The sequence below is a fragment of the Hippoglossus stenolepis genome, chromosome 14 (assembly GCF_022539355.2).
Source record: "Hippoglossus stenolepis isolate QCI-W04-F060 chromosome 14, HSTE1.2, whole genome shotgun sequence".
Classification (NCBI taxonomy): domain Eukaryota; kingdom Metazoa; phylum Chordata; class Actinopteri; order Pleuronectiformes; family Pleuronectidae; genus Hippoglossus; species Hippoglossus stenolepis.
The window spans coordinates 5,026,189-5,047,268 of NC_061496.1; the positions used below are offsets into that span (position 1 = coordinate 5,026,189).

The following is a 21,080-nucleotide window of genomic DNA, read 5'->3' on the forward strand; positions in this document are numbered from 1 at the left end:
ATTCTTTCATTTTTTTAAACTTTTTGTGTGACTGTGTTTAATGTGTCCAGGGCTGCAAATACTGACTATTTTCATTGTTGCTGAAAATCTCAGTGAATTGTGACACAAATGAAGAATTGTCCAAAAGATGAACAAACATCAGTGTGATTAAAAACTGCATAAAATCACTTATAACATACATATTCAGTGTTTCTGTGAGAAAGCAGGAGGCTTCATATCAAGGACACTTTAATGGGTAGTTTTCTCTCTGTATCTTGGAGTTATATCTGGTGGTTTGACTTATGATTTTTCATAAGAGCTTCTTATCGACACTGTCAACTATCTGTGCTCCATCCACTGGTGTTTGAGCATCAGAGCTCTCAGGTCTTGGTCCTAAACTTCTGCACTTTCAATTTAAAATTATATTAATAAGCCAAAAAACAGAAAACCACATAGGCCTCACTGAGCCTTCACTGAGTCACATTTGGCCATTCTATACATTTGTACCATTTGGGCCAACATACAAATAAACCAAACCATTTACTTCACTGGCATTTAGGCTAATAATAATAATAATAACAACAATAATAATAATAATTGTATAAATAATAATAAGGATAATAACGGTGATAAAAAATAAAATAATAATTCTGATAATAATCATTTTAATAATAATATAAAATGCAGAGATATCGCGTTCACGAGGCAAAGAAATTTGTTTTGCGAGGTCGCAGTGACCTTTACCTTTGACCTTTGACCATCAAAATTTTATCAGTGATTCCACAAGTCCAACTGAACGTTTGCACCAGAATTTAAGATATTCCCTCCCGATGATTTTGAGATATCGTGTTCACAAGGAAGAGAAACACACCTGGGACATTTCTAAAAGCGACGTCACTGGGGGGGGGGAAGCAGGTGGATAACAGCGCCCTCCACCGGCCGGAGGACCTGCCGGGCACAGCACCGGGGTCAGTTCGAAGTAAAGATGGAGCCGCTATTCAACCCGCCGCTTCACAGGCAGAGGCACCAGTTCGTCGTCGACTTCGTGAAGAGGAACAAACCTCCGAAGGTTTTCAGACATTTTCAACAAACAACCACTTTTAATATAAACACGTTAGCATCGAAGCTAACGTCGGAGCTAACTTTCTCACGCAGCTAGCTAACGTCATTACCTGAGCTTTAGCTAGCTTCATGACAGCAGTTCGTCAGTAGCTCATTCCCCCCCCCGGTTTAACTTTAACGTGTGTTTGTTCCTCTGGTTGATTTCATCTTGTCCTGGTCCCCAGGTGCTCGACCTGGGCTGCAGCGAGTGTAGCCTCATGAAAAGGCTCAAGTTCCACCGGGAAGTTCACCTCCTGGTCGGCTTGGACATCGACGGGACCAAAGTCAAGAAGAAGATGTGAGTCCCATTTGTAAATAAAACGTGTGATTCATTGTCTGTCGTGGCTGAAGTAAGAGTTTTGTACTTCTGGAGTTAATACGTGTAGTATATCGTGGAGGTAGTTACTTTCTCTAAGATTAAATAATGTATAAATACAAGTAACCGGTTTGCTAAATGATGTCTTTAACCTACAGTTTTATGCTGTTGACTTTTTTAAGTGTGAAGAAGTAAACAAACATCCATGTTGTCAATAGATGAGAAAATGTGATGTTTCTGTTTATTTTATGAACCTTAAAAAATAAATGAAATAGAAATAACTGAGGCGCAACAGGTAAAACAAAGATCACTGGAAAAGATGATGATATGAACCTAGACTCCAGCCTCCTGCAGAGTTCATGTCTGAAAACGTCTTTTCTGTGTGTTGTTGTTGTATTAACTAGTAACTAGTAACTAGTAGCGTGCGGCCTGATAATCTGCTTGTATCTTCTGTCAGGCGCGCGTTAGCTCCTGTATCCACTGACTACCTGCAGCCAAGTTACGATCAGCTGTGCGTCGAACTGTACGAGGGCTCGGTCACAGAAAGAGACGCTCGCCTCAGAGGATTTGATCTGGTGACCAGTATAGAGCTGTAAGTTCCTCTTCAGGTGCTTCGACATGTAACCTTCTGGCATCCGTCAGTATTAATGGTCTTTTTTCTTCTATTTTCTTATTTTAAATACTTTCCTCTGTGTTGATTTCACCTTTCTGTTGTTGTCTCTCCGGATGTCTCCAGCATAGAGCACCTCACGCTTGCTGACGTGGAGCGGTTCTCTGAGGTCGTGTTTGGTTACATGACCCCGGCGGCCGTCATCGTCAGCACCCCGAACTGTGAGTACAACCCCCTCCTCCCCGGACTGAGAGGCTTCAGGCACAGTGACCACAAGTTTGAGTGGAGCAGAGCAGAGTTTAAATCCTGGTACAGTACGCTCGTTGACTTTTGAACTGAACTGAACACCTACCCAATGCTGTTAAATCTCTTACTCAATGATGATGACCATTCATCCTCCTCAGGGCTCTGAAGGCGTGTTCGGAGTTTGGTTATGAGGTGGAGTTCACTGGTGTCGGACAGCCAGCGTCAGGATACCAGGAGAGTGTCGGCTTCTGCTCTCAGATCGGGGTCTTCCGGCGACTCGAGCGAGGAGATGACAGCAACACGTTGGGTGGTGACGATGCAGAGGACGTTTTTTCCTACAAACTTGTGAGTATATTGAATGGGTTGAACCTCCTGCTGGCTCAGCTGTTGACGTGGCTCCTTTCTTGCCTCACAGTTGTGAGAATGGAAGAGTTGTATTCATCTCAATTTCCCTGTAATTGTGTAGAAAGAAAGTAACACAATTTGACCAGAGATTAATCACGAGTTTCTTTAACAGCAATTAACGGCAATTTTTAAAGCTTTACTGGCCTCTGCTGGTAACTCCCATGAACTGCAGCGAAGGTCTGGACACCCACACCTCAGCCAATCACAGACCTCCCGCAATTTGAATAATAATAAACTAGGCTTGCAGATTAACTCACAGTGATCTCAGTCTCTTAGGTGATATGTTTTTACCTGATCCACTGGATGTGATCTGTGTGTTTTATGCGTTTCTGTGTCAGCTGTACAGCATAAACTATCCCAGCCTGTGTGACAACAACATCTTGCGGAGAGTCCTGGGGAGCGAGGTTTTGTATTGGGCAGAAAAACTGAAGAGTAGATGGATGGAGAAGAAGAGTGGTGAGGTGAACGCCTCTTGTGCACCGATTGAGACGGAGGAAGAAGGAGAAGAGAAGCACACAGGTGAATATACAGTGGGTGCTTAGTAGAGGTGCTTTTTGATCGACTTGATGCCCCTGCAAAATACATATTTGTTCTCTCTCTTTTTCAAACAAATCAAACCTCCCACCTACAGCCTGCAGAGAGGAGATGAGAAATGTAGTATCGCAGTGTGAGAGCGGAGCGTCAGAGGATCAGGAGGAAGAGGATGAAGGAGTACGTTGGACACGTTTCCAAAGGCGACAAGATTCCTGCACATCACTCAGGTGTGTTTCTGTCAGGAAGGTTAGGTGGAGCAGTGTTGTCATGGTGACTCGGAAGTTTGTGGTATACAGATCATGATCAGGACCTGGACAGTATTCACACCATAATGTTATCAGTTCTTCCCCGGGTCGTGCTCCACCTCCCCACCGAATTTAAAGGAAATCTGTGAAGTAGTTTTCTAGTAATCCTGCTACAAGACAAACAAACAGCAGTGAAAACAACCTCATCACCTCCTGCACCATATTTGATTACAGAGCTTTGTGTTGGATCAAAGTGTCAAATCTCACAGCATCACAATAAGGATACAATTCAATGTATTGGATTGTTGACGTCGTGCATTAAAATAGGCATCACATTGGCCTCAGTGACAGATTCACATCTCTATTGCTTTTTCTCACCTGTGGTAGGTGTGTGTCAGTTCCTCTGGATGTGCTGTGGTCCTGCTGCCCCAGAGTCAGCACCCTGAGTGGAAGTCTGGGTAATCTCAGGCGTCTGCTGATGGACGACCCCGATGTCGAACTGAGCCAGGACGGTGATGCTGTGCTTGTAAATTGCCATGAACAAGGTACTGTGGTCATTTGATCCATTTAGTTTTGTCCTTACTAAATGTGTAAAACGTTAACAGAAGGGAATGAATGTATTAACTAAGATGTGTTATTACAGCAGATTTGTAAAATGTTCTACTGTTTAATCAGGAGCAAAAATTGCTTTTAACAGAAATAGTAATGTGACATTTTTTTAATAATTACTGATATCGACTAATATGAACATTTCCATATACATTTTTTGCGTTACTTTTTACAATTACATCAAATGTGTTTCTTTTTGTAATTCAAATTCTATATATTTGGTTGTATTTGTGTTTTCTATTAATTGACTAAACCAAAAATTAGGGTAAAACTATAAAATATCAAGCCTCAGTTACATGTATCGTTAACAGAAGCGTTTATCCGTGTTTCCTCGGCCCCCAAAAATCCATGTCGGGTTTTAGTGAACGAGACAGAATGTGAACACTTTGTTTGCTCAACACAAAAGTCCACAAGGCTACTTCGAACCCTATAGAATGCAGTAGTAAGGTTTGTCCAGCAGATGTCACCATTTTAACTGTACATTACGTCCAAAGTGGTTTCATAAAACCTTCCACAACCATCGCTCTCTCCAACACAAAGCATCATCAGCTGACTCCAGTGTTTTTCCTGTGACACCTGAATGATTCTGTAGTTGTGACGCTGCTCGGTCATTTGTGTTTTTAGACCTTGAAGAAGAGGAGGCTCAGGACGAGCTGGAGGACAGCGGGTACGAACCGGCCAGCAGGCACCACTCTGCCGCTGCAGAGCAAGAGGAAGACTGGGAGGCAAGTGTTTGACCTGGAGGACGCAGCTTTTGTTTCCAGGACAAAGTAGGTCTCTTGTTCAGATTCAACGAGGCTTATTTGGACTGCGACTTTTTGTTTTGAGTATGCGTCCAGTTGTTAAAGAAAGAATATTTCGTTTGGCCTTTAAAAATAATTGTATGGAGTGAGAGCAACTTAAACCAACCAAATGTAATAATCACAATAAAACTGTGAGAAGATGTTATTATTGTGAATGATGTGAGCTTAACGAAGTAGATCTCCACACGCAAAGAGGCTTTTACAGAGTTTTATTCAGTGCAAGGTACACATTAGAAGCATCCAGTACACTTGTTAAGGAAGCAAATGTTGGTCAAAAATACGAGTCTGTAACAGGAAACACTGGACAGTGTCAGAACAGAACATCACTTTACAGGAGAATACATATTACAGTTTTATAAAGACAACAGCTTCACAGAAGAGAAGAAGCAACCATGTTTGTAACAACATGTTAGGTACCAAGATGAACATACCTGCGTCACACAGGTGTAAGTGATCTGATTCCAAAAAAAAAAGACTAAATATAATGTAATATTTGATATTTGGTAGCCACACACTTAACACTGTCTTAACTATGTAGTGCTGATGCCCCCCCTCCCAAAAAAAAAGAATCTTTAGCAAAAATATTGGCACAATATCAGCAATGATGATATATAAAAACCAAGACGACGATATCTTAACACAGGAACATTTAAACCATGCTGTGAAAAAAAACACAAAATGAGAACATTGATTTACAGTAACACACTGAAGTTCGAGCTTTTAACAGTACGTGATGAGAACAGAATGACTTGCTACATGCTAAACAGGCGAAATCCTCTCTTCAGTGTGGAAATATCAAGATTAAAACATAGCACAGTATCAAATTAGAAAGAAAAGATGACGTGGCAAGTTCTGCACGCTCGCTAGTGGACGTCGTAATCATGCAGAACGTAGAAACGGAACACTGACGTATAGTTAAAACACCATACACTGATGTGTGCAGATATCGATAGAACATGTATATAGTTTGTCTAGAAGAGGGAGTATCTTGGCTCTACTGTGGGTAATGACAGAAGATTACAGATGGAGTACAGTCTGTTCACGAGTTATAATGTGTCTAATGTTATCAGTACAGTTTATGCATAGGCCTGACGAGCTCCCAGGTACCGTCAGTGTGTTGTGTACTTTGGCTGATTCGCTCTCAGTCTAACAAATTGTTCACTTAATCCCCTATTGATGCAAATCCCCTGCATGCGTGACACAATTCTCGTATTGATGTTGTCGTTAGCTTTGTCTGCAGCACTAAATGTTAATGATCTGCTTGATATGTTGCTAGGAGACACACGCACAGAAAATTACTGCATTACTCTGGGTCGTATCTTTATGGCAGTGGATTACTTGGTTACTAGTCCTTCATTGTACTGTATGTACGACAGTATTTACCAGTCACACTTCATGAAATCATTGCTGCATCACAGGGTCTTTGACTTGTTCACTGACGTTAGCATCCCGGTCAACGGGCGAGCTCAGATGGCAGGAAAGCGTTGCCAAGCGTAGGGATACATATTTATCATAGGAGATCCTGTTCTATTAAGAGATGCTCCGACACCGATATACAGGAATCAGCAAGAACGCACGTCTGTGTCCTAATCTGATACCATGGTTTTAAAGGTTATTAGTTTCACCTAGATGAAAGTGCAATTTTCTTTTCCTGGAAGTCACTTCTTCTTCGCTGCTCCAAAATAGCAGTTGTGCTTTGCTGCCACTGGCAAGTAGTGTTTTTAGACAGGCAAAGAAGAAGTGATTTCTGGTGTTGTATTATATTTGTTTAGATGACAAAGCACATTTCTATATTTGGGTCTTTGACTAAAAACCTTGTCACTGCATTTTGCCTTTATACGGCTGAGTAATACTGCAGGATTTACTAAAAACAATCCGTTGCTGATAAGAACAGAGACCTCTGTTCTTATAAGTAAGCAAATAGACTTTATCTCCCATTTTCTCTTTCAAAGTACCAACAAAGCATTTCTCACAATAGATCCTATATCCCTCCACTCATTCAAGATACCAGGATAACTGATACTACTAACAAAAGTAGTCTTACCATATAGCAGACGCACAACCACACACACACACACACACACATACTCTACATTCACACATCTAAAAGCTCAAGTCTGACGCCTCGTCTTTGTAGTAAAATATTCTCACCTTCAAAACACTAAAAGGTGGATTAAGGTTAGTGCCAGCAACTGCAGCTTATAGGCGAATATTAAATAGAACGTCCTATTTCAGGAGGAATTCTAAAACGAACACTGACACTAAAGGAATGTATTGAAAACGGATGGTGTGCTCCCCTACAGAGCAGATTCCCTTTGTTTGAATTATGCCACTCCTCCAATAGACATGAAACGTTTATCTTTTCCTTCCAGTTCCCAACAGTTTGAGTTCTGTTTAGATGCTGGGCGACAAAGTTTACCTCAAAAACATCGAACATCTACACCCAGAACGTGAGGAGTGAACAAATTCTGTTACATACACGTTAAATGTCTTTTAACAATCAGGTCAACGTTTCATTTACATAGATTCACAGCTGTTTACATTGAGATGATAACTGCCCACCTCCGCCTGTTGAAAATATCTAAAAGGAAGCTACTATGTCATACAGCTAATATGGACACAGGAGGGCGCTGTTGTTACTGATCAGGTAACGAGCTGTAGGAATGGAGATGGAAATGAACTCAGCCTTGTTTCCATGTTTTGGATGTAAGCGGTGTGAGTCTGTCACTAAGAGGCTGCAGGTCTAACGCTTTATCACCACCTGCTCGTATGCTCCGGCACCAACCCTGCGAGAAAAGACAAGAGGATAACGTGAAAAGAATTACAGAGGAAAACTTATAACGCTTCTTATTTAGGCTTATTTATTTTCTTTAAATGTTTCTTAAACTGCACCAAACCAATAAACCATTTTTCTATTAAACGTCTGATATTCCCTCTTTTTTGTTTCAGTCAAAAAATCCAAAGAAAAGAGTAAAACCAACAATCTGAGCTTAAAATTTGGTCAATCTTTAGTCACAGTCTATGGCTGTTCCATCGACAAAAAATGTACCTTGGTATCCAAAAAGTTATTATAAACTAAAATAGTAAAATAATGATTATACTGGACACATCTCACAGTGAGTGAACTCACCTGGTGGGAAGGTGATGGCTCCCGAGGGCTGTGCTTCCTCCAGGCCCAACAAACAGACGCAGACCTTCCTCTGAAACAGACAGATGTAGTAACGTTCAGTCAGTAGAGAGCGACAGCATCCTCCTGTAGGATTCCTCTCATGAGGAGCAGCCAGTTGCTAGGCAATCTATAAATAATCATGTATTGACAGAAGCTTTCTTTTTCAAGCTTTGAGCAAGATGAGACCTTGGAAGGAAAACAAAGCCCCGCTCCTCAAAGTGCAAAATCTGACTCATGGGGGCGACAGAAAACTGTCAACTTAATAATTGTGTGATGTAAACTAGCTGTGTACTAAGCAAATACAGCAGTACCCCAGAGTAGAGCAGCAACATTGTAAGTTGAATATCTTCGGGTTTTGTCAAACACTTACAATTGTATAAACAGAGAAAAGTCTCAAATACCGAGACCTTTAATGCAGAGGTTGTGTAATTCTGGAAAAAGACACAACATTCCCATGCGGCTGTGTAAACAGAGCTTCAGTGTGTGTTTTACCTTCAGCACTTGAGTCCAGTAGGCTCGGAGTGAAGTCTTGACTCTGAAGAATTTTTTCCACGACATCGTCCGCATCCACCCGCGTGTCGTCCATTCTCTTCAGCTGAGACTCCATGGAGTCTTGTTTCACTGGATGTCTGACAGGAGGATACAGGAGAATCATTCTGCGCCCATTTGACCCCTAATGGTTTCCACTGCAAACTGGAAATGGTGTTTGTTTAAGGGCAATTATGGTCAAATTATATCAAGATAAAAAAATGTTTTTATCAATTGAGATTGATAATTCTCATGATAAATGTCACTTTATTATTTCTATTAAGTTAAGACAGATTTTTGCTCCTGAATGAAGGTACGGTTGTGGTTTTAAAGCAGGAGCAGAGAATGACAAACGGCAAAACATTAGCAGCTGGTGATTCCGGTTTCAGTTAACTCGGTGTCAAAGATGTTTTTGTTGCAGCCGCTCACTTGTCATTATTACATTATTACAAGAGTATTCAGCACTGATAGGTTGGACCACACCCATCTGAGACCTTGGCATTTATCTTGATTTTAACTACACACCTGCAAAGATTGTATCTTGCACTGTGACATGGTTATGGTAGTTGCAGCTGGTAACGTCAAACATTTGTACATAACCAAAGCTGTTAATGACACCACATAATGATCCATCCACTTAATTATGTCTTTGTTATCGACACTACAAGTTATAATGTTGAACTTAGTGACTGCTTTCTCTTCGTTTAATAGTTCTACAACAATTATTTCATCTGTATTTTTATTTTCCTGCCAAAACGTCCTCGTACTCACCTGTTGAGCCGTTCACAGGATGAGGCGCTGTGTACCGGTGTGCCTGGTGGGTTACTGGTAGCAGTGGTGGTTGTGGTGGTAGTGGTAGGGACCGGGTGTTCGGGCAGCGCAGGACAGGGTCTGGACTCTCTGTCCTCGCTGGGTTCTGGGATGCTGCCAATGCCCGTTGAGGCGCTGCCCACTGAATGGTTTCTCCGGTGGCTGAACTCTGACATGCTGGAGGAGCGGGAGTGACCTGTACTGTAGCCTGCCAGGGATGGACAATGGTTTCAAAACAATACAGTAGCACTTCTTAAATAAATCTACAATATGCAGCTGTTTTACCTTAAAACATCAGCTTCAAAATTACTTACATGGTTCACTGACTTGGAATTAGGAAAATGGGCTAAAAGACTGCTCAATATTTATTTACTCTTAAATACTCGTAATGTCTTTTGACCACTAGACAGGACATCGAATACCAGCTTTTATCAAGTGCAGTGTATTTGCTACAGCGGCAGCTTCTGGTTCAGGAAGCAGGGGATCATGGATCTTTTTTTGTCTACATGAAAACCACTTAATCCTTCCGACACAGAGGCCAACAGAATGGATTACCATGTGTAGCTGCAGAGGGCGCTGTTGCCTAGTAAAAGTTTCATGGTGTTGCTTTAAACATTATGCCATGGGAGTGCCTGGACATTTCAAATTAAACCAACCTTAGCGTACCTTCTATGCAAAGTGCCTTGAGATAATGTTTATTATGATTTGGATCTATACAAATAAAGTTGAATAAATTCCCTCTCTTCAAATCAGTAAAAATTGATCTTTGATCAGCAGCTCTTTATATTTTGCCATCTCTACTCGCACCAGGCTGATGCAGCCGATTGTCAATGATAAGTAACTGTAAACGATATGAGATCCTAAAGATGTAATGTAAGATCACCTGCTACTGCGACATGTTCATAATATTACACATTTATGCTGCTATGGCACCAGTGGCCTAATCTGCATTTAAACATTAATAAAGGATCAATCATATGTACTCCAAAGTCCAATTACTGCTTCACTAATTAAAGATAAATGTAGAAGATTTACTACCTAAACATCAAAAAGAAAACAAAAGTAGCTGTCCTGTGAACCCGATTTCCACTTGCATTGCGTTTAATGATTCAGCACTTGAGTAGAGTAGCAATGCCACCCACACGATCACGTGCTGCTCATGTCTGCAGCCATTTAAAACCAAAAGACCTCAGTTCATCACGGCCACAGAGGAGCAAACTTCACTCACACTGTTACGAAGCTCAAATGACTCCAACAAGAGTCACATGATGTGGCAGGAAATACATTTGCACATTTAGAATGAGACGACTGCATCTCTCCACTTCCTGTGATCTCTTATTACAGTCATCTGATCAGCCTCTAATGGAAACTGGAGCTTCAGGTCTCAACTGCTCTGGTGGAATGACACTGGAAAAATTATTTCATCACTTCTCTCATCACTTATCAGTCAGATGGTTTTGATACACATCTTCTCCTTTTAAAGAGGATTTTAGATTAGTTTAATATATTTTAAGCTGTCAGCAACTTGTTTTAAGTTCATTATTCATAACATTAGCTTGGACAGTTACATATGTACGTTGTTTGCCTTCTACATCAGGTCAGCAATAGTGTACTTTAGATGTGGGGTTTCCCTACCTGAGAGTTTGGACTGTTGGCTGGCGTAGCTGGATGTGCGGGAGTGTCCGAAGCCCCCCAGGTCATCAGAAACAATCGGACACTTCCCTTCACGGCTCTCTGCGAGATCAGAAAGAACAGAAGATGCAGACGGGATGAGAAAGGTTAATGTGCATCTTTTAATTAGGCTTCCTTTTGTAGTCAGGAAGAAACAACTAGTTTAATACCAGGCACATTCATCCGTTTGTCTCAAGAGAAACATCTCTTGGTTGACTGTCATCAGTTAAGATTCAAATAATTTGTTTAATTATTAATTTTGTTTCTGCAATTTCTTTTAATATTCCCTGAGAAATTGGTGAAGATAAAATAAAAAACACGTTGCAATGTTAAAGGAAGTGATAAAAAAAGTTCCTGGATCTGTGCCTTAGTTTGAATCTGGGACATAATTTAAAGGGTTCTTTCTCGTAAAGGACCAAACCTCCCATTGGAGTTTCACACACCTGCCCACTACAATCAAAACCAATGATGCCGACAGGAAAGAGCATCGTCTGCAGCAGACAAACACATGTAGTGTGCACACGCAAAAAACACACAACACCCCCCCCCGACAGACTCATAGAACGTCCTATTTTTAACCACGTGAGAGCCCACAGGGTCGGAGCAGATTGTAGCTAATCTAAAAGAAAGCTAGTTTAAATTATACATGAAAGAGCTACACTACACTCTGCAGCATCCAGGAGGAACAAGCATTCAACACAGAGATGTGCTCACACATGAACACACACACAAAGAGTGAGGGAGTGGAGCAGAGGGGAGACAAATGTAGCAGAAAGCGACAGCTGCAAATATTTTCATAATAGTGGAGGCATGAAGCAGAAGAACATCGTGCTGGAGAGACAAGTGCATAAACATGAATAATCACATGAGTTATGAAAGGAATATGTGCAGCTTAATTTAAGAACTTCATGAAGTTATAATAACACCATGAGCACGGCATGTGAAGCTCGTATATACTTTTCTATATGACAAATGAGAGTAAAGACACGAGTCAGCAGCAGATGACGTATCCCTGTGCAACCACAAAACTTTAAGGAGCAGATCATCATGTTATCGAAGTTGTTGCCTCAGTGATAAAGAACAAGCGATAAAAAATGTGTACACACACACTGCTACTGGCCAACTCCTGATTAAGGTGTGGGGGGGGGAGTTTTGAGGGAGGAAATTGGGTCGGGGGAGAAAAATTATTATTTGCCAGGCAAAAGTTGGAATCATTCTTAAACTATAATGAATGTTTATTTACTAAAATACATGAACGGATTGAGTTCACCCAACCAACCTGTGGCCCCTGCTGTCAACTACAACTTCAGATTCAGTCTCATCATCAATAGCCGACACTACAATTACAACTAGTTTTTTTGAAACACACAGAAACCGTCGTCAGCTCTAATCATCACAAACTCTCTTGACATCTTTGTCGGTGTCTGATACGTGGGAGATATTTTTCTTTTCTTTTTTTCATTTTTGCTTCTGCCGCGTATTCAACCGCTCACAGTGAATCCAGCTGGGAATCCACCCCTGTGTTCTCACATCGGACTCTCCTGTCTTTCAGATTATCTGCGGACTCTCTCCACCTGGGTATAAAGTCTGCAGATAATCCGGAGCCTCTCACTCTCACATTTGCGTTCACACATGCACCAGCTCCTCCAGAGAAAATACAGAGGATCTGCGGACTTCAGTGTTTGTCTAAAAGCAGCTTTATCGGTGTACTTTAGGTTTCCAGCCAGTCGCTAGGAATATGTCTTAAGTCAGTAACAGAGAGTGGATCAGGAAACAGTAAGGGAGCAGCTTCTTTTGTTTCAGCAGTCTCAGCAAACACTCCACACAGCTAAAGCGTTCTTTTACTAGGTCCCTGTAAATGTTTGGAAAAGCTGATGGCATGACTAAGCAGAGCAGAGGAGTGTAATGTGGCGTGCTTGTCTCACCAGAAGAGCCTTTCTGTGAGTCTCCTCCCCTCCTCTCCTCCAGCAGGCTCTCTCCGTCACCCTGGATCCCTATCACAGTGGCCGTGGAGGGAGGCCTGAGGACAGAGGACAATGAGGCTCAAGTGTCTTTCTTATGTTTCGATGTGTCCATTATTATTATCCCAATATAATCATTAATATCCTGTGTTAATCCAAAAGAAGCAAAACTCAAAGCTACTGATAAAGACAAAATAAGGGAAATGGGAGGAAAGTTTTAAATAAATGTTGATTAATCCAAGGAAAGACCAATCAGGCCTTAAACTATGAAAACTTAGAATAGCATTGAGCTTAGCATTTAGCTGACTGTACATACTGAAATAAAACAAGAAACAGCTTTAGGCATAAACATGCAGGCTACTGAGTCATTTCTAGGTCAGATTTTGCCCTTGGGTAAAGCAGCATTTATCCCTCTGTACTGAAACATTCATTGAATAAGTATAACCATAATTATACCAAAGGGACTAGTACTGACGGGGCTACTCATCTGATCAGCTACTTGGGATTTCATAATCCTGTAATGTTTGATTCCCATGAAACTTTGCTTAGTCTGAAAAACCCAGTTTAAAGAACCACACCTTCTTGGAACAGCTCCCACACAAATTCAGTCAGCAGCAGTTTTAATGTCATAACTTTGACAGTGAATGATTTTACAAGAATGTTTCACAAGAGAGAAAATGTATCTAAAGGTCGACTGTTGTGCAACAGCATGAAGTCAGTCTGAGTGAAATCCCTAATTCATTCACTTTCTTTTTTCAGTCAAACAACATTTGCAATTTATTAAGTTAATCTAATAAAAACTATTCAGATAGTGGGATGCTAACTGATTGGTGATGGCCATAGACTATAAATAAAGATGGATGACGCGTCGCCACAATCACGATTCGGGTTCAGCTGTCAATCCTGACGCTTCAACAACAGACTTAGCACAACATGTAAAAGGCAGTTATGTCAACTTACGTTTTAAAACAGGGATCTCCTGACATGAGCTGTGTACTGATGACAACCTATGACAAGCAAAAAAAAAAAAAAGTTTAATATATTCAGATTTTACTTTAATTCAATGTTTCCATTAGCATTTCTTCTTATTTCAAAGATAAAGGAAAGATGTTCTGGTTTAAGCAGAGTTGTCCTGAGCTGCTTTCAGACATGCACTTTTCATCAGAGAAGGTGAATGTGTGAACACAAATGTTCTGGGTTGTTTTCAGTAGTTTTGTCACACGAGGGGTTGTTGTGATTTATCAGGAAATGCGGGATATGAAGGGAGGAGAACAGCAAAGTCAAACTCTCCAGCTTCTTTGCACAGAGGACACTGTTCTTCTATAATTGTTTTATCTCGGGCTGCAATCTAATGGACGAACTGGGAACCTGTCCATTGATGTCAGTGATGCTCCATGCTTATGCAAAAAAACCTTTGCCTTGGCTACTTCCCAGTTGAGAAAAATACTAGGCTTGTATTCAAAACAGCAAGGTATCATATTGAAGAAGTCAAATCCTGGCGTTGTGGTTGCCTTATCGTAGCTCCAGCATTACCTTGAGAATGGAGTTATCCTGACGAGTATTTTTGGTATCGTAGCCTTCCAGCAGACATCTGCGGGTTGTGTTCCCTGAGCCGGCAAACTCTGCTAAATTCAGATCTGCAAAACCAAGCTGAAAGAGAGAGAATGACGAGGGGTGAACTTTTGTTTCCTCTCAGGACACTGATCTTTTGCCCAGTCAGCAATGTGTCAATCTCTGGCTGTAAAATGACAAATCTCAAAGTGAGTGAAACTTCAGAGAAATTAAACAGAATCAACACATCTTCTGCAAGTTTAATATTAACAGCGAAAGAAGAGTGTGCAAGGCGAGGTTTAGAGTTCTCAGTAGATAATCACATTCTAACAGTTAAAGGCAGAGCACATGATATAATGAGCCGACCTGCAGGCAGTGAGAGCCATCTGTTTGCTACGGGCTCACAAGGCTGGCTACATCAATATGGATGATTACTGTAAATGTAGGTGACCCGGAGGTTGGGACGGAGTATGGGGGTTGGATAACAGAAGTGTGTGAGAGCTATTACCTTTGCGTACGCCTTCCCACCCTTCAGCTCCTGGAGACGAGAAGAATAAACATAACAAATTACAAATGTTACACAAAAAGTCAAGTCTTCATTTAAGCACAATTTAAATAAATTTAAAAAAGGTCACTATCTGCCTGTCAAATGTGTTTGAAAGTAGACAAAATTTCAAAAATACTTGGGATATACTGTAATATGTAATAAATGATTAGTATGGGCGGTATAAATAGCCACAGCTGGGTGTTGGACGTAATGACAAACTGATGATTAAGAACGTTTCTAAATCCGAGTGGAAATGAGGCTCGTGCGTGTGCACAATGATTAAGATTTACAAAAAGAACAAGGAATACACAGAGCTTTATAAATCTCACCAAAAGAACAAGTCTGCATATCTGTCTCGCTTTCAGTTTTAGTCTCTGTAGTTTCTGAGACTAAACAAATAGATCTTTGTAGCTATCTACAGAGATCTATTTGTTTAGTCTCAGAAACAGAAGAGGATACACAGCATGTGTTTCACCAGGGAGGCTTGTTCAGGCTCATCCACTTCCTTGTTTATGTAACATGACATGATTAAAATGCACAGAGGTTAAAGGAAAGCAAAGGGGGTAAAGATTTTACACAGAATCAGTATTTTTCTCTAAAATTATTGTTTGTAACCAATAACAGAATTTTATTTTACACTGACACGACCGTTGGAGTTTATTTCTAAACCTTGCCTGTTGCATCTTTAACCCGATATTGCTTGTTCACGTGCAATGCATCAGATTATGGATTTTAAGTGAATCTTTATTTTAAAATCATGGTGGAGTTCAAGCAGCTGTACCTTTCTGACGGATACACGACACACACAGGGGTCCAGTACACCTGTCCCAGCGTTGGCGCTCATCTTGCAGGGGAAAGAGAATCGCCGCCGCCATCGAACGCAGTTGGCCTGCACCGGCTCCCTGGAACAGGAAATCACAAACACTTATTTCAGCACAAGCTATGTTAGACTGTTGCGTGTTTGCTGAGCAGGGGCTGAACAACTTGTATCAGATCATGCTTTCAGATTGAACAGACAGAAATAGAAACATGGCAAGGTGTGGGATTTCATTCCTCAGGGAGCTGGATCATTAGAGGATGTTACTGTTCAAATGAAAAGCTGCTTCACATCCTGCAGTTGCAGTTTGAACGACTCACACTGTGATTCACTGTTTGGCTCGGCATCAGAATCATAATGGATCACATACTGCACATGTGGGAAAGGATGTTATTAGTGTAAGAGACCAGACAAACACACAAAAACACTTAGATCCTCACTCTATCGATCCTCAAAAACCAAAGCTTTGAGTATTAGAAATCATCAGTATTGGAAAGAATCAATCAGTAAATCAAACACCTTTCATTCAGGTTAGTGCAGTTCAAAGGGCTTCAGAATTGACTGATGAGCCAAAAATGAAACAAAACAAATACTGACAATGAAAAACATTTATTTTTTAATATATATATCAGCCAATGTATCGTAGCAGATATATGTAACCTCATCAGCCCTAAAAGTCCATATGGGTTGGGCTCTACCAAACACCTTCCTGCCTTATTGCTTGATGTTTGCAGCACAGATCACATCTCTAATCTATCAGATGAAAACCACTTGGGTCGAGTGACTACGGGATTAACAATCCTCGCATCTCATCCCTGCTTAAGCCCATTGATTCAAACTGCCAATATACGCTTGTGTGTTCATCCTCCCATTCTTCAGACCACCTAATAAAGGAACTGATAAATTCACCTATTGATTTATTTAACTGCTGAACCAAACGGTTAAGGCGGTGGGTGTGGCTTGTACTAGCTGAGGAGTGAGAGACATCCATCCTCCAGCAGCTCAAAGTTAAAGTGATTGCAGGCTGTAGCTTACTCTCGGTGAAAGGAGGAGATGAAGAGTGTGTGTGTGCGTGGGAAGCATTACGATACCCAGATGGCTTCCCTTTCACTGGCGTCGTCTCCTCTCCCACTCACCTAACCAACTCCCTTCTGTCAAGACGGCCCACACGCCATTCATTCCAACCCATTCTGCTGGATTTAAATTCAACGATTTTCTTTAATACACTGCGGCGGAAAATGATGCATCAAGTGTTTGCTTTTGAAATTGAGACAAAAGGAGCCACACGCTGATGGCGTCGTGCGGAAAATGTTGAAGTGGAAGAAGTGTTGATGACACAAGACTTAAACGATTAACAGGGTGTTGGGGATTAATGTTGAGGATGGGCAGGATTGACTGGCTTTTGTTACACAACAGCTTCACTGAAAATAAAAGGCAGCAAATGTGCGACGGACGTTTTACAAACACTGACTTCATCCTTAAGTCGATGAAGATTCAGAGATTGAGCTCCCGGCCAGATGGACCCAGCGTGGTTCTGAAAAATTCAGATGTGATTACATGTACTATAGCTCACAACACTTCTCAGCGGAGCAAAATCCTATTAGTGAGTGTGAGCACTAGCAAAGCCCATCCGTCTCATCTCTCTACATGTGTCAGATATGTTGTTAAACCAAAGCTGTTCCCCCTTTAAAAGCAGCTGCTGTCAGACTTCAGATGCAAACTTTCATAAGCACATGTTCCCCTACATCTGTTTAACGTGAATTTGCCATCGGGCTCGCTTTGATTTCTCTAATATCGGCATCGGCCCCTGAATCCATATCGGCCAGGCTGTGGAGAACATCAAGTCTCAATTTATCCACGAGACGTTTTCTTTTCAAAGAAGCAAACTTATGTAATGGGGAAAACTTGTTCAGGGTTAAAACCATGACACATCCCTGGTGACAAACCCGACCAAAGGAAAAGAAAAGAGGCTCATAAAACAACACTTCTGATGACTCAGGGGGTCGTCAGAGGTCTACCAAATCAAACTGCTTCAGAAAAATGTAATTTAACGCTCCCGCACTTGTGACCACATATTCTTAAGGAAATCTATTGATGAAAACATAAAAAAAACAAAGAGCTGGAGAATGAAACACTACAGAGGCAGAACAGGATGTTTTAATTCCTCCTGTTCCATGTCTGCTCAGAAATATACAAAGAAAACTGTAGATATATTCAAACGACCCTGATGCCATGACCTCAGATTCAGTACGTCAGGCACACTGGACCTTTCTATTTGTCCATTTTATAAGAGCTACTTACTCTAAAGCAAGCAGAAGGCCTGTTATATAATCAGGGTGAAGCCACCTAATCCCCGCAGCCTCCCTACATAACAATCATTTCCCCTTCAACCCGTGCTCGGAGCCGGTCTAATTTATGAGTGAACGCTTGAACAGGTTACAGGGGAGACGAATGTCGTCGCTTGTCCCAACTTGACAGTAATAACAGTGTTATCACGACACTGCTGTGGACCGCAGGGTGACACTGAATAACGGGTATAAGTCATTTATTGTCTTTACCGGACAAATTGGCATCTACTGAAAATCCCTCATGGTGTCGGCAGAACACTGACAGTTGCTCTGGTAGTTGACAAACACTGTGTCACTCTCACACTATTTGTCGGTGTTTAAGCAAATATTTGCTGTTCGTAGTTTCTCGGGTTTGAGGCTCTTTGTCACAACATGATAATGAAATGAAAAGCTAATTTTGACAACACCACATTGCTCTGTGGGGAATAATTTCATTCTAAAGCACATTTACCATCATCCCAGTTGACATAATATCCCATCATAAGATGGGAGTCTGTGCCTCTAAACCTCATTTCATCCTTGGTTTTACTTTCATTTTATCTTGTGTCACATATGTTGTATTTTAAAGTGTTTGTGTCCCCTGATCTGATTCTAACAATTGGTTTTAGTTAAATTATTCACGTTTATTTATGATGTATTGTAAAGTGTCCTTGAGCGTTTAGAAAGGCAGGAGGTTATTACAGTTATTATTATAGTTTAATATCCTTTAAAAACATCCAATCATGTTATTAATATACGTTGTCATATCCCTTTTATTGATTTTTTTCTTTAATTTCTTTTTTATCTGTATTTTTAAATTGCTATTATTACTTTTAAATTGTATTTATAGTATTTCCTTGTCAGCCATTGTATTTATATCGTTTTACTTTCAGCTCATTAGTCAATTGTGAAGCACTTGAAGCTGCACTAACCTGCACAATAGGTGCTATAATAATGAATTAGCTCTTTTACACAGGACGTTCCTCCCAGAGAAGATTGGAGAAGGTGTTATCTGAACTGTGAATGACTTTTCAGGGTCACACAGTCATGCACCGGCCTGATCAGCTGCACTCAATGACAGGTTGAGGAACCAGGGAAGACGGTAAATGATGAATGAGACCACAGAGGGGCCACTGAAGGGCGACCCAGGACCGTATTGATCCAGCAGCAGCAGGTTTCTACACAGGAGCCACGTTCAGCTGCGTGGAGGGGATGTGACAAACCCATCAGCTGATTTCACACAACCCGGTGAGGAAGCTGAGGTCGAAAGGGAGCATGCAGAAGATGCTACTGAACGTTTTAATGGGCATTAGCATCATTAGCAGACACATGTTTTCAGCGGGCTATGCTAACATATTGTTATAATGCTGCCTAGCATTAGCTCAGAGTGGAGGGGGGGTGTTGAATCTGATCTAAACCACAAGTGACAGACATTAGCTAGTTGACGGTAGGTTAGTGTTGCCCCCTGCTAGGTGGCTGGGGAGTTTAACAGCAGCTAACTGGGCTAGTTTAGCTAGTTGACCCAGGGGTTAAACTGAGCTAGTTGGGCTAGTTCACAGGTCCTGGTAGTTAGTGTTGAATTACCGGGAGGACTCCTCGGAGAAGCCGCCGTCCAGCAGCCGCACTTTACAGAAGAGGACCCCGTTGACGAAGGGAACCGACGACAGCTCGTCCAGCTCGAAATCCACCTTGAACTTGAATTTCTTCTTCTTCATCATCATTAGATCCATACACAGGCTCAGTACTGTGGAGAAGATGCGCCGGCGCCGCCCGTCGCTGGCATCACAGCCCCATGATGTGGAGGCAGCACGGACACGGTGGTGTGGTGTGGTGTGGTGTGGTGTGGTGTGTTGTGATGGTGATGGTGCGTGGTGTGGTGGGAGGATGGTGAAGACGCTGGGGACAAATGTGACATCTGAAGGGACGAAGGAGAGCGACTTCCTGTCAGGGATTTTCAAAATAAAAGGCATTTGACAGACATATTCCTGTGTTACATCAGCAAGACATCAACACACACACTTTGCAAAATGTAAAAAATCTGAAACTATACATAATACACAATATTGACAAAAGTATTAGGACACACCACTTTCAGGGATAGTTCATCCAATAAATATAAGTTACAAAACTACACATAATATATACATATATATATAGAGAGAGAGAGAGAGAGAGAGAGAGGGAGGGAGATGTAATGTACATGATATATATAACTGCAATTTTCTTAAGAGTACTTAATTTCTTTTAAAAATATTAAAAGAAATAATAAATAAATGAAATAGTTCACAGGAGGATTAACATATAATTGTCATAACTCAGATTTGTAAAAGGTTCTGCTGTTTATCAAGTGTTTTTCATTCTTTGCTCATTAAGAAGTTAACAGAAACTTTCACTCAAGAGCAAAAATTACTCTAAACCTTAAAAGAAATAATGATGTCACATTTGTTGTCAACTATAAAAAATACACATCTTTATATAATCGTTGGCCATATATCCCGGTCCTGTGCTTTCATTCTGTGAAACACTGAGTTACATGTTTTATTGATTCATTGATTGGCCTCAGTCTCATTCATGTCACATACACACAACTGTCAGTTTATTAGGAACATCTAGCTCAAACTAATGCAGCCAAATTCAACAGTCCTGCAGTAAGTCTGATTGCATTGTGCAGAATCTGAATCATATTTATTTCCAAGTAGACAAGTAATGTGCTTTGGTTGTTGGTGCACAACAAAAACATCAAGTTGACAAAATAGGGAGAAAAGATGAAGCACATGTCAGTGTTTGGGATTTCTGTGTTTCACGTGCTTTTATTTTGAAATAAGTGTGAATTAAACGGATGTATTATGTC

General features: G+C 41.1%; 2 protein-coding genes across 3 annotated transcripts; one reads left to right on the forward strand and one right to left on the reverse strand.

Annotated features, from left to right (window-relative positions):
- Nucleotides 1–899: 899 nt before the first annotated feature.
- On the forward strand, nucleotides 900–4,993 carry henmt1 (HEN methyltransferase 1). 2 transcript variants are annotated; one of them, XM_035176951.1, is made up of 9 exons: nucleotides 900–1,048; nucleotides 1,266–1,378; nucleotides 1,854–1,988; nucleotides 2,133–2,315; nucleotides 2,411–2,597; nucleotides 2,996–3,176; nucleotides 3,289–3,418; nucleotides 3,824–3,981; nucleotides 4,670–4,993. In XM_035176951.1, the coding sequence occupies exons 1-9, from the start codon at nucleotides 965–967 to the stop codon at nucleotides 4,780–4,782; spliced, it is 1,284 nt and encodes a 427-aa protein (XP_035032842.1). In that variant the 5' UTR covers nucleotides 900–964; the 3' UTR covers nucleotides 4,783–4,993. The 2 variants fall into 2 exon arrangements, with proteins under 2 accessions (XP_035032842.1, XP_035032843.1); XM_035176952.1 differs by having other exon boundaries at nucleotides 3,316–3,418.
- Nucleotides 4,994–5,041: 48 nt separating this feature from the next.
- On the reverse strand, nucleotides 5,042–20,103 carry fam102bb (family with sequence similarity 102 member Bb). The gene is made up of 11 exons (XM_035176953.2): nucleotides 19,814–20,103; nucleotides 15,867–15,987; nucleotides 15,047–15,076; nucleotides 14,521–14,637; nucleotides 13,948–13,994; nucleotides 12,952–13,046; nucleotides 10,991–11,089; nucleotides 9,317–9,563; nucleotides 8,510–8,646; nucleotides 7,979–8,048; nucleotides 5,042–7,634 (listed from the first exon to the last, which is right to left on the reverse strand). Exons 1-11 carry the CDS (start codon nucleotides 19,957–19,959, stop codon nucleotides 7,592–7,594), a joined length of 1,152 nt encoding a protein of 383 aa, XP_035032844.1. The 5' UTR covers nucleotides 19,960–20,103; the 3' UTR covers nucleotides 5,042–7,591.
- Between the last annotated feature and the right edge of the window lie 977 nt (nucleotides 20,104–21,080).